Here is a 14,786-nt window from a genome sequence, read left to right on the forward strand (position 1 = left end):
TTCATACATGAAATTTGATTATATTAATATTTTATATGCTAGTTCTAAAACATGTCAAATCTTGCAAAGCTTGAATTTGCGGCCTTAATATTTCGGGGGAGAATTATTTATCATGGATTTTAGATGTTGAAATTCATCTAGATGCAATCGGTCTGGGTGATTCTATTATAGAAGGAAATAAAGCATCTGAACAAGATAAAGCTAAAGCTATGATTTTCCTTCGTCGCCATCTTCATGAAGGGTTGAAAATTGAATATCTTACTATAAAAGACCTTTCTGTATTATGGAAAAATTCAAAAGAAAGATATGACCACCAAAAAACTGTGATTTTGCCAAAAGCTCGTTATGATTGGATGCATTTACAATTGCAAGATTTTAAAACTATAAGTGAATATAATTTTGCAATGTTTATAATTACTTCGCGATTGACTCTATGTGGAGAAAGAATTACTGATGAGGATATGTTGGAAAAAAAATTCTCAACTTTTCATGCAACTAATTTGCTTTTGCAACAACAATATCGTGAAAAAGGTTTTCACAAATATTCTGAATTGATTTCATGCCTTCTTGTGGCTGAACAAAATAATGAGCTCTTGATGAAAAATCATGAGGCCTGACCAACTGGTTCTGCTCCATTTCCAGAAGTGAATGCAGCAACATCTGATCCATATAATCATGGACGAGGTCAAGACCATAATAATAATTGAGGTCGTAATTTTGGTTGTGGTCGTAGCCATGGTCGTGGTCATGGTCGTGTTATTAATCATGGTCGTGGACATGGTTATAAAGGAAATTTCAATGAGAAACTTCATCAACAGAAGTGGAACAAGAATGCGAAAAAGGGAAAAGAAAGGGGTGAAAATAATGGCAAAAAGGCTGAAAATATATGTTATCGTTGTGGCAGTAAAGGTCATTGGACCCGTGCCTCTTATACAACAAAGCATCTTGTTGAACTCTACCAAGAATCACTTAAAAAGAAGAATATAGAAACTCATTTTGCTTATGAAGATAGTGATTCTGATTATGGTCATATGGATACTACTCATCTTGATATTGGTGATTTCTTTTCTAAACCCGATGGAAGCATTCATCACCTTATTGGTGATGGGAGTGTTCGAAAATAGTTTTATTATATTTTATATTATGTTATTAAATTTTAAGACAATGTTTTATATTTAATTCATGTTGCTTTTATATGTATAAGTTTTTATGTTTTTATGAATAAAATCCTCTATTTTTATTTTTATTTTATTTTTTCTCCTCTCACAAAGTAATCTCTAATATTTATATTTATGTTTATATGAAGAATGAATATTGGCTTTAACACCAATGATGAAGATCCATGCCTTGCTGATAGTACAACAACTCATACAATTCTCAAGAGTAATAAATATTTCTCTTGTTTGGTAATGCAAGAAGTCAATGTTAGTACTATTTCTGGTACTACAAATATAATTGAAGGCTCTGGAAGAGCTACAGTACTTCTACCAAGAGGTACAAGATTGCATATTAAAAATGCATTTTATTCTCCTAAGTCCAATAGAAACTTATTATGTTTCAAGGATATTCGTCTAAATGGATATCATATTGAGACAAATAATGAAGGAGATGTTGAATATCTTTATATTACTCAAATTGAGTCAAATAAAAAATGTGTATTGGAGAAATTATCAGCCTTCTCTTATGGCTTGTACTACACATATATTAATGCGATTGAGACGCATGTTATTGTAAGCCAGAAGCTTACAAATAAGAATGAATTTCTTGTTTGGCATGATCGGTTGGGTCATCCTGGACATATCATGATGCGAAAAATAGCTGCAAACTCATGTGGACATCCACTTAAAAGTCAAAAGCTTCTTCAGTCCAATGATTTCTCATGTACTGCATGTTCGCAGGGAAAGTTGATAATAAGACCATCACCAGAAAAAATTAGAAATGAGTCAATCTCATTTTTAGAACGAATACAAGGTGATATTTGTGGTCCAATACACCCACCATGTGGATCATTTAGATATTTCATGGTATTAATTATTGCGTCCACTAGATGGTCACATATTTGTTTACTATCAACTCGAAATCAAGCATTTGCTAAGTTATTAGCACAATTGATCAAGTTAAGAGCCCACTTCCCAGATTATCCAATTAAGAAAATTTGTCTTGATAATGCTAGTGAATTTACATCTCATGCTTTTAATGAGTGTTGTATGTCAATTGGAATTGAAGTTGAACATCCAATAGCACATGTTCATACTCAAAATGGACTTACAGAATCATTGATAAAACGTCTAAAATTGATTGCAAGACCTTTACTTATGAAAGCTAATCTTCCAATGACTACTTGGGGATATGCAATTCTGCATGTTGTAGTATTGATTCGCATCAGACCAACAAGTTATCACAAATACTCTCCTTTACAGTTGGTCTATGGTCAGCAACCAAATATTTCTCATTTAAAAATTTTTGGGTGTGCTGTATATGTCCCAATTTCCCCACCAAAAAGGACTATGATGGGTTCTCAAAGATGTTTTGGGAATATATGTTGGATATATTTCTCCATCGATAATAAAATATCTTGAACCATCAACAGGTGACTTATTTACAGCTCGATTTGCTGATAATCATTTTGATGAATCAGTTTTTCCAACGTTAGGGGGAGAAAGAAAGAAACTGGAAAAGGATATTGGTTGGAATGAATTATCATTATCTCATCTTGATCCTCGTACAAAAGAGTGTGAACTAGAAGTTCAACGGATAATTCATTTACAAAATTTGGCCAATCAATTACTAGATGTTTTTACTGACACAAAAAATGGTAACTAAGTCACATATACCCGCTGCTAATGCTCCAATCAGAATTGATATTCCTATTGGACAATCTAATATAGCAAATGAATCTCAAACACGCCTAAAGCGTGGTAGGCCTGTCGGTTCCAAAGATAAAAATCCTCGGGTGAGAAAAAGGGAAAAAAAAAGGCAAGATGGCCTAATCTAGGGGGTAAAAGTCCCAAAATATTCTTTTGACATAATTAATGATTCGGTTCCAGAAGAACCTCAGGTACCTGAAATTGTTGAAAATGATGAGATCTCAATAAATTATGCCATGAATCATAAAATATGGAATTGAAATAAAGTCAATATTAACGAGGCTTTGCATATAATGTAGCAAAGGATGTTATAAGTGATATTGATGATCAAGAACCAATGACAATTGAAGATTGTCGGCAAAGAAATGATTGGCCAAAATGGAAAGATGCAATCCAAGCAGAATTAGATTCGATTGCTAAACGAAAGGTTTTTGGACCTGTAGTTCGCACACCTGAGGGTGTAAAACCTGTTGTGTACAGATGGGTTTTTGTACAAACACGAAATGAGAATGGTGAAATTGTTAGATACAAAGCACGGTTAGTTGCTCAAGGTTTTTCACAAAGACCTGGTATTGTTTTTTAGGAGACATATTCTCCAGTATTGGATGCAACAACATTTAGATATTTAATTAGCCTTGTTGCACAAGAAGGTCTGAATTTGCACCTCATGGATGTTGTTACGGCCTATTTGTATGGCTCTTTGGAGAATGATATTTATATGAAACTCCCTGAAGGATTTAATGTGCCCAATAAAGCAAATTCTAAAGAGGATTATTCAATAAAATTGAATAAGTCCCTTTATGGATTGAAACAATCAGGACGTATGTGGTATAACCATCTAAGTGAGTACTTATTAAAGGAAGGGTATAAAAATGACCCTATTTGTCCTTGTATTTATATGAAAAGATCTAAGAATGAATTTGCCATAATTGTTGTTTATGTAGATGACATAAACATAGTTGGAACTCCTAATGAGCTCAAAAAGGAAATTGATTGCTTAAAGAAAGAATTTGAGATGAAGGATCTTGGAAGGACAAAGTTTTGTTTGGGATTAAAAATTTAGTATTTAAACAAAGGTGTTTTTGTACATCAAGAAGCTTATATAACGAAAGTGCTTAAAAAGTTCTATATGGACAAATCACATTCATTATGCACTCTAATGGTGGTGAGGTCATTAGATGTTGATTAAGACCCTTTTAGACCTCAAGAAAAAGATGAAGAACTACATGGTCCTGAAGTACCATATCTTAGTGCTATAAGAGCACTAATGTATCTTGCTAATTATACTCGACCTGATATAGCATTTGCTGTAAATTTGTTAGCAAGATATAGTTCTTCACCTACAAGAAGACATTGGAATGGAGTAAAACAAATACTCCGTTACCTTAAAGGCACTATGAATATGGGCTTATTTTACCCAAATGATTCAAAATTAGATCTAATGGGTTATACAAATGCAGGTTATTTATCAGATCCTTATAATGATCGATCACAAACAAGATATTTGTTCACATGTGGTGGCACAGCGATTTCATGGCGACCTATGAAACAAACAATAATAGCAACATCGTCAAATCATGCAGAAATTTTAGCATTACATGAGGCAAGTCGTGAATGTGTTTGGTTAAGGTCTATAATTCAACATGTGCGACAAACTTGTGGTTTATCCTTGGGAAAAATGAAACCTGTAACATCCCGTCAGGATATTACTAATTTAATAAAATAAAATAAAGCAATTAATTACATTCCATTTAATAATACCTCATTTCCCAAAACACGGGAAATTGAAAACTTTATTAATTCACTAATAAGTCCATAATTACAAAACTACAAATATAACCAAAGTATTCCATGAGCCTTTACAACCCGTTTCAAATAAAATAAAGAAAACATAAAGAAAAAGATCCCATGATCATCCCCTATCCGCAATTAAGCCTCACCAGCTCCACCTGCATCATCACCTGCTCACGTGTACCGCGTAGAGGATCATCGCCAAACACAAGCAGATAAGGTGAGCTAAAAGATAAAACACAAAAAAATATACCAAACATACATATACATGTATAATCGATACAAATAATATAACAATAATACAAACTCTTCCTTTATATTGCATGGCCACAACTATATATAATATCCTTTCATTTCCCACAGAACACTACTCCATTTCCATCACGTGGCCACCACCATGTACACCGATGCACCTCGTGGAAGACTCATTACCTTCCCTCCACATGGCCACCACCATGTATATTAAAGTACATCAGGGAAACTCGTTCTAGTCCTTTCAAATGGCCACAACCATGTTAGCAGTGTTCTACATCTTCTATTAAGTATCTCAAAGCGCCCTACTGTCGCACCTATTGGCCACAACCGATAGAGCACGTGCGAAAACCATGCTACAGATCACCTACCGCAATGCCAGGTGGAGTGCCCAAGTACGAACATAGTACGTAACGTCCCAAGACTACCAAACTCGTCAGCAAAACACTGAGGAGGGCAATCCATCTGGACCCATCCGTATTGTCCACAACTATCACACTCCCACCGGCAACACTCACCAACCTGAGCCACAACTCAAGGTTCCTCGTGTTCATACGCTATCCCGAGCCATAACTCAAGGGAAGTCATTTGATGAGTTCAAATTTTTGCTCTCATTTAATATTTAAATTTGGGGATTTAATTGAATTTTTTGTGCTTAAAGATTGATTTAATTAGGATTTGTGATTATTGGATTTATTGAATAAGTTTGGTAAAAATGGCGTAAAAATTGATTTTAGTTGCATAAAATATTATTGGATATTCTAACATTTATTAATTCAGCTGGAATTTATTTTTGGTCATTAATAGTGTGGATTTGAAATATTCAAAGTTACAAAATAAGTCCAAAATCTGGAAATTCTGGAAAAGAATAAATCAGGAGCTAAATGCACCCCCAGATTTTATTTGCACACTCCTTCTAAAGTGGACCACCAAAAACCTGTTTTGCACCCCCAATTTTTACTAAGTTGCACCCCTCCTACCACTTAAACTACACTCAACCAGATCATTGCTTAATTGAAAGAAGGATATATTAAAGGAGATAGAACAAAACATATTCTTCCAAAATTCTTTTTCACTCATGATCTCCAAAGAAATGGTGATGTAGAGATCCAAAAGATTCGCGCATGTGAAAATCTAACAGATTTATTTACAAAGTCTTTGCCAAGGAGAACTTTTGAGCAATTGGTTCACAGGATTGGACTCCGCCATCTTAATGACTTATATAGAATGATGTACTCTTTTTTCTTCACTAGGTTTTTATCCCAAAGGGTTTGTCCTAGTAAGGTTTTAATGAGGCACATTCTTTATCAATGGACACTAGAGGGGGAATGTTATGAATTAATGGTCGTCCTTTGATTTATAACAATTAATCATATGATTGATAATCATATTATTCGTTACTCTTTATGTAATATTTTGTATTTACTATTTGATTTCATATCTTTTCTGGGTTACCATGTTGTATCTATAAATAGGACCCATCCTATCTGTAATAAGACACACATACAAACAGAAGTTGCTCCCTACTCTCTCATTCTCTATTCTTCCTCTCCATTGTCTCTCTCTTATTACCTTTATTTTATAACCATTACCAAATTTTACTTTATCTTAAAAATTATTAAAAATTATCATTATATAAGTTTGATTTATCGTAGAAAAATATGAAAATGTATAAATCAAAGTAACATATTTTAATAAAAAAATATTTAAAAGATAATGTCATAAAAAAAATTATAATTAAAAATTACTTTTTAAACCTTATTTTAAAACAATTTTCAAATTTTCGTTATTAATTATTTTTGTAAAAATAATTTGAAAAGTCATATTTTTACATCATTTTCATAATTAAGTTGAAGAATAAATTGCTGACATAATTGTAATCTTGATATCACCCTCAAACAAAGACATAATAGAGATGATTTAAAATTAGAAGAATTTCACTCTTCCTTCCCCTCTCTCCCTCAAGGTTGATTAGATGGAGAGGGAGAGGATGGCATCAAGTGGATTACAGTGTGAAGTTTGTGTTGTTCACTTTAAGTGGATTAAAGGTGAAAATGGGTGGATTAAGAGTAAAGTTTGTTAAAGTTTGTGAGTGATTTGATGGATGTGATAGATTAAAAATTATATTGAAATCAAAGAAAAACAAGATTACTAAATTGTACTTTATTTTAAAAATAATTAAAAATTATCAATATGTAAGTTTGATTTATCGTAGAAAAAATAAGAAAATGTATAAAATTAAAGTGACATATTTTAATAAAAAAATATTTAAAAGATAATGTAACAAAAAATTTTATAATTAAAACTTACTTTTTAAATCTTCTTTTATAATAATTTTTAAATTTTCGTTATTTTTACATCGTTTTCATAATTATGCTAAAAAATAAATTGCGAACATAATTGTAATCTTGATATAACCCTTGAACCATTGCATAACGGACATGATTCTAAAGTAGAGGAATTTCCCTCTTCCTTCCCCTGTCTCCTTCATCATTGATTGGAGGGAGAGAGATATGATCAATTCGAGTGGATTAGAGTGTGAAGCTTGTCTTGTTCACTTTAAGGGGATTAAAGGTGAAAGTGAGTGAATTTAGAGTAAAGTTTGTTGAAGTTTGTGAGTTATTTGATGCATGTGATAGATTAAAAATTATATTTAGATCATAAAAAAACAAGATTACCAAATTGTACTTTATTTCAAAAATAAAATAAAATTATCATTATATAAGTTTAATTTATCAAAGAAAAAAAATATGAAAATGTATAAATGAAAGTAACATATTTTAATAAAAAAATTATTAAAAGATAATGTAATAAAAAAATTATAATTAAAAATTACTTTTTAAACCTTATTTTATAACAATTTTCAAATTTTCGCTATTAATTATTTTTGTAAGAATAATTTGAAAATTCATATTTTTACATCATTTTAATAATTAAACTGAAAAACAAATGCGGACATAATTGTAATCTTGATATCACCCTCAAACCAAGACATAACGGAGATGATTGAAAAATAAAAGAATTTCCCTCTTCCTTCCCCTCTCTCCCTCAAGGTTGATTGGATAGAGAGGGAGAGAATGACATCAAGTGGATTACAGTGTGAAGTTTGTAAGGCCCTGTTCTTTTATGCCTTTAACTTATAGGGTTGCCCCAAATGTAATGGGCCTAAGAGCTGGCCCAAAGGATAAAGCTGACCCTAGTCTGCCCTAATGCATACACTTTCACTCTTTCAGAAACCAGCCGTCATCCCCACTGCTCTCACAGGACGCTCTGCTAGGGTTTCTGTAACATCCCTAAGGAATATTACTTGAAAAATATCACAAACAATTAAATAAATGCGACTAAATACGACAATATAAAAATTTTCCTCATTTATATACGCAGATTCCCAAAACGCGGGAAATTAAAGTCGTACTATCAAAACATTGTAACCGTTCACAATTCAAAAACATTACAACTCATAAAAGCCAAAATGGCTAATGTCCAAAACATAAATACATCAGAAAGTTTAAATCTTCAAAAAAAAAGACCAAATCATCCCTCTCTCTGGTCTCAAGCGTCTCCCTGCTCACCTGTCAACTCATCTGCTCCTGGATAACGAATCATTCGATCATCGCCATGCACACACAGATAAGGTGAGTTATGCATTTAAACAAATTAAATATGATACCCATCCCAATAAAATTTACAGATACATGTTAAGTACAAGTTATTCACCACGATCTCAGAATCCTTCCTGAGTCCCATGCATGAAACTAGGTCCTGGGACTTTCACTGTGCTTCCACGAAACTATCCCTTTCGTGGTCCAACCCTACGAGCCAATCCTGCTCATAGTCCAACGCTACAGACTCCTCGCCTGTAGTAACACATCCAAGCTTACACAACTTGGACCCTAGCACGCACGCAATCACCATACTATGGACTCCTCGCCCGATAGTAGCCGACGAGAACATCATAGTTCCTTGCCCATCGTGCGCACAACGCATGCAATCACCATACTAAGGACTCCTCGCCCAATAGTAGCCGACGGGAACTCATCTAGTTCCATGCCCATCATGCGTTCCACCACTCAAGCACGTCCCAAACCTCTATTGGACTTAGTCCATCAACCCAAGCATAAAAGAAGTGAACTTAGTCCTTCGAGTTCACTAATCAAGCAAAAAAAGATAATTGTACAGCCACACAAACCCCTGGTATCGCCTAGACACCGCTAGGCGGATACTGGTAGAAAACCGCTCGGCGGTCACACTCCCACCGCCAGGCGCTGCGGTCCAGACAGGACCCATAATTTTCCGTCACCGCCTGGCGGAGACTACCCTATCGCCAGGCGCCCAACGCTAACAGTGGCCACTGCCACTGATTTTCACTCTACCGTCAGGCGGTACACCCCGCACCGCCAGGCGCTGTACCAGTAGCGCAATGCTACTGGTTTTTGGTCCCTTTTACAGGTCTTAATAGACTCCCATTTACACAATGTTTCAGCACACATACATTCAGAGCATTACAATACATGCATCAAACCAAAACGAAATATGCACAATTATCTAAACCCAAGTCTTAATCATCACATTTCAATATATTGCATAAATCATTATAAGAACAAGCCCTCTAGTATAATTGGTATGTTCACCGCTTATCCCAATACAAGGTATATCGTATATTGATCTTCTCAGATTTCGTTTACCCTCAAGTCATTCCACAACTTAATCCTTAGCCCCTACATGTTGGTATGTTCACTTAATTCATGAAAAGAGATTTACTGACTTTTAACGCAAGTGCCGCCAGGCGATTCATACCAGTTTCGCACACTGCCACATTTTCCAGCATTCACAATGTTCACCACTAACCCAAATTCCTTTTGCATTAATTCTAACATATCTCCACCTCCACACAACAATCAACATTCATATCCTAATCACATTAATTGTCTATTTTCAATCAACAAAACTCACCATCGCGATCAACCATGTTTTCCAATTCTAATTCCTCGTAAACCCTAAATTCCCAATTCCATTATAATTCATGTATTAATCCACCAATTATAAATTTTACAATCAACAATCCATCAAATCAGTTATATTCAAATCACCAGATTCTCCCCGAACCTCGCACACCACAAAAATACCAAGAATCAGAAGGAACTGGGTAACCTAGTTAATGTCGCCTGGCGGGCTACCCTTAGCCGCCAGGCGGTGCATATCAAAACCCAGAAAACAAGCGCTGGTGGCATGAGCAGCCTGGCGGTCCTTCAACAATGCCAGGCGGTTTCTGGAATTATTCCAGAAAACACAGAAAATAACAGTGGATCATCAATTTACACATTCCATATAGTCCAGAAAAACACGAACGACATATACATATATATATATATATATATACAAGCAAAACAACTCCCCTAACCTGGATTAAAGCTTTCCCCGATATTCTTCTACTTCTTTCCTTGAACTCCAATTGATCTCCCTAGCCTTCTCTCAATTCAGCCCCCACTGATACTCTTAGTTCCTCACTGAATTTCGCACTCTCTGTCTACCTCACAATACCCTCTGCAGAAAACTTTCTTTTCCCTCACAATTAGGCTCTTTAGTGGTGTTTTAATGATGAGTTAAAACCTTGAACGAAAAAACTGCATTAAGAGGGGAAAATGACCATTCAAACTCACTAATTGGCTTGCTTTCCAGCTTCCCCTAACTGATACTCCTGCTAGGCTTTTCCTTAACCCTTCAACTTCAAATCAAAACCTAATATGGCAAAAATGAAGTTTCCTTTGGGTCTCCCAAGGTTTGAACCCACATCCATGCACAAGCCAACTCAATGCCTAACCAATGCAACCAATTCATATTTCATACTAACCAATACAATTCAATAATCATAAAACCCACAACACATTTTAATATACACAAAAATAATACAAATTTAATACCACACAAAAAAATAACATACATAGGACTCGAATCCAAGTCCTTTCACACAATCGAAGTACTCTCAATCATATGAGCTAGTACTTTTCCATGTCATACACTCCGCATTTATTACTTTAAAGGTTCCCCTTACCCACATTTATCCGCTTAATTACTTAATTAATTATTTAATTTTTCCCAGGTCTTACATTTCCCCCACCTTCAAAAGTTTTCGTCCTCGAAAACAAGACTTACCAGGAAACAGATGTGGATAGGATAACTTCATGCGATCCTCCATCTCCCAGGTCATCTCCTGAGTTGCCTCATCCCAAAGCACCTTCACCGTATTTATCTTCTTACCCCTCAGATGTTTGACTTGAGAGTCCAGGATGCGAACCGGTCCAGCCGGTATGGTCAAATCTTCCCGCACTTGTACATCATCAGCCTCTAATACATGGTCTGGACTTGCAACGTATTTCCTCAACTGAGAAACATGGAATACATTGTGCAAGTTCGCTAGATGAGGTGGCAAGGCAATTTCATAGGCTGCCGGCCCAATTCTCTGCGTAATCTGATAGGGTCCTATAAACCGCGGTGTCAACTTCCTCGATTTTAGAACCCTTCCAACTCCCGTGGTTGGGGTAACCCGTAGAAACACATGATCACCTTCATCAAACTCCAATGGCCGCCTTCTTTTATCAGCATACGACATTTGCCTTGCTTGGGTGATAAAGCAATTCAAAATCGTAATCTTTCAGGTACTCCATCCACCTGCGCTGTCTCATATTTAACTCTTTCTGGTCGAACAAGTATTTCAGGCTTTTGTGATTGCTGAAAACTTGGAACTGAGACCCGTACAGGTAGTGTCTCCAAGACTTAAGAGCAAATACAATGACTGCTAGCTCCAAGTCGTGAGTCGGGTAATATTTCTCGTGTGCTTTCAACTGACGAGAAGCATATGCGACCGGTCTCTTGTCCTGCATCAACACACACCCCAGCCCCTGATAAGACGCATCACAATACACCTCAAACATTTTCTCCGAATCAGGAATCACTAACACCGGAGCGGTAGTCAAACACCTCTTCATGTTCTCAAAACACTCCTCACACTTTTGAGTCCAAGAGAAGGGCTGATCTTTTCTTGTGAGCTGTGTCAATGGATTCACTTTCTTTGAGAACCCCTCCACAAACCTCCTGTAATATCCTGCCAGACCTAGGAAACTCCTCACCTCAGTCACCGTCTTAGGCCTCTCCCACTTAAGGACCGTCTCGATCTTAGCCGGATCCACCGCAATGCCTTTGGCTGATATGACATGCCCAAGGAATTGTACCTCGTCTAGCCAAAACTCGCACTTGGACAATTTCCCATACAACTGATGATCTCTGAGTATCTTCAATACTACCCTCAAATGATCAACATGCTCTTCCCTAGTCTTTGAGTAAATAAGTATGTCATCTATGAAAACGACGACAAACTTATCTAACCAAAGTCGAAAGATTCTATTCATGTAATCCATGAATATGGCTGGTGCATTCGTTACTCTGAATGGCATCACTACATATTCGTAGTGGCCATACCTCGACCTGAAAGCCGTCTTTTGTACATCCTCCGGCTTCACCAATATCTGATGATACCCAGATCGCAGGTCTATCTTAGAGAATATTCCTGCCCCTTTCAACTGATCTAGTAGATCGTCAATCCTCGGTAACAGATACTTATTCTTGATTGTTAATTTGTTTAGCTGCCTGTAATCAACGCAAAGTCTTGAGCTCCCATCTTTCTTCTTCACTAGTAATACCGGAGCTCCCCACGGCGACGCACTGGGCCGAATAAATTTCTTCTCAAGTAGATCCTCTATTTGCTTCTTGAGTTCTGTCAATTCTGCAGGTGCCATTCTGTACGACATCATGGATACAGGACCTGCACCAGGAACTAAATCGATAGAGAAATCTATGTCTCGACTTGGGGGCAGTCCCGATACTTCATCCGGAAATACATCTGCGTACTCATTGACAATAGGGATATTCTGGATCATCTCCAATGCGCTTTTCTTTTCTGGTTTAGCCATCACCATAAAACATTTGGCCCCTTCCTGTAGCGCTCTCACGGCTTCTTGAGTTGAGATCAGCTCTAACCCTTCCTGCTCTTGGAATACCAAACTGCGTCGTCCACAATCAATTATGACGTGATTATTGGACAACCAGTCCATTCCCAATATTACGTCCAGTCCCTCCAGAGGCAAGCACACCAAGTTCACCTTGAATCTACGACCTGCCACTTCCATCACACACCCCACGCAGACTGAACTGGTTGCTACCTGATCTGAGGAAGGAGTTGACACCAGTAACTCGCATCCCAAATCACGTTTCTCCAAATTCAGTCTCCCCATGCAAGCATTAGAAATGAAGGAATGTGTTGCTCCAAAGTCGAACAACACCAAAACTGACTGGCCAATTAACATACAGGGCTCAAGAATAAGGTTACCTGACTGGGTAGCCTCCGTGGAGGTCATAGCGAACACCCTTCCTGCTGCTCTAGCTCTCTCAGCTGGGGACGTGTTGGCTTTTTAACCCCGATACTCTTCTTCTCCGGGCAGTTATTGGCAAAGTGGCCCGGCTTGTCGCATATGAAGCATTTGGGACGATCTCCTGATCCTCCTACCCCACCGGTTATCCGAGGGCAATTCCTCTTTAAATGGGGCCCACCACACTGGTAACACGTAGGGCCCTGAGAAGTCTGGGGTCGACTGTATGGTTTCTTCATCTGTCTTGCCTCTACGATACTCTTCTGATGTCGACTTGCTGGGTTCGGCCCTCTTTCTAGGTACTCTGCACTCTTGGCTTGTTCCACCAAGATTGGAAACCTTCTTTCTCTCAGAGGCGTGACCACCTTCTTTAACTCATGTTTGAGCCCCCGCTCGAATTTAAGGCATCTCCACTCTTCAGTAATTGCCTGGGAATAATACCTTGCCAATTGCTCGAATCTGTTAACATATTCTTGCACCGACATGTTTCCCTGTTGTAGAGCCAGGAACTCTGCTTCCCTGTCCTGCTTAACAGTATTTGGGAAATATTTTTCTAAAAAGCGGGTTCGGAAATTCTCCCAGGTTACTGGCTCCTCCCTCACCAGCATCTGTTGTTTCATGCCTGCCCACCAGTACTCGGCGTCATTATTCAGCAGGTACACGGCAAAGGCCAGCTTCTGCTCATCAGCACAATTCATCACTCCAAAGATCTTTTCGCACTTGCGAAGCCAGGCATCAGCTTCGTCTGGGGTGGCCCCACCCGTGAATTCTGCAGGCTTATGGCGCAGAAAATCCTCTACGGTTGGCACTCTAGCTGGTGCTATTGTCACTATTTGTTGTGCTGGAATACGTTGTTGCATTGCATCCACCATGCGATGAATGGCTTCTGCAATGTCATCAGCACCGCCAACATTCCTTCTTCTTCTGTTAGCTGCCATTGCTTGGATACGCCACATATTCAACTGTTAAACATCATTCCATTAGTTTAACACAATCTTACCTCCTTAAATTTAAACACACATAATATCAAGCACGCACCTAGCGAGCTCACTCCCCAAAAGCCCCAAAACATGTTTTTCAAAACATTTTCGAAACTTTTGCTCTGATACCAACTGTAACATCCCTAAGGAATATTACTTGAAAAATATCACAAACAATTAAATAAATGCGACTAAATACGACAATATAAATATTTTCCTCATTTATATACGCAGATTCCCAAAACGCGGGAAATTAAAGTCGTACTATCAAAACATTGTAACCGTTCACAATTCAAAAACATTACAACTCATAAAAGCCAAAATGGCTAATGTCCAAAACATAAATACATCAGAAAGTTTAAATCTTCAAGAAAAAAGACCAAATCATCCCTCTCTCTGGTCTCAAGCGTCTCCCTGCTCACCTGTCAACTCATCTGCTCCTGGATAACGAATCATTCGATCATCGCCATGCA

General features: G+C 37.2%; 1 protein-coding gene across 1 annotated transcript; it reads right to left on the minus strand.

Annotated features, from left to right (window-relative positions):
* Nucleotides 1–13,317: 13,317 nt before the first annotated feature.
* Nucleotides 13,318–14,271, minus strand: LOC146885617 (uncharacterized). Its single transcript, XM_085675011.1, has one exon. The coding sequence runs from the start codon at nucleotides 14,269–14,271 to the stop codon at nucleotides 13,318–13,320; it is 954 nt and encodes a 317-aa protein (XP_085531137.1).
* Nucleotides 14,272–14,786: the final 515 nt, after the last annotated feature.

This window comes from Vigna unguiculata, chromosome 6 (assembly GCF_037176805.1).
Source record: "Vigna unguiculata cultivar grain cowpea cultivar isolate G323 ecotype 2 chromosome 6, ASM3717680v1, whole genome shotgun sequence".
Classification (NCBI taxonomy): Eukaryota; Viridiplantae; Streptophyta; class Magnoliopsida; order Fabales; family Fabaceae; genus Vigna; species Vigna unguiculata.

What these genes read in the sequence shown, in the direction of transcription:
- LOC146885617 (XM_085675011.1), bottom strand. Translation starts at nt 14,271, where the DNA reads ATGGCAGCTAACAGAAGAAGAAGGAATGTTGGCGGTGCTGATGACATT.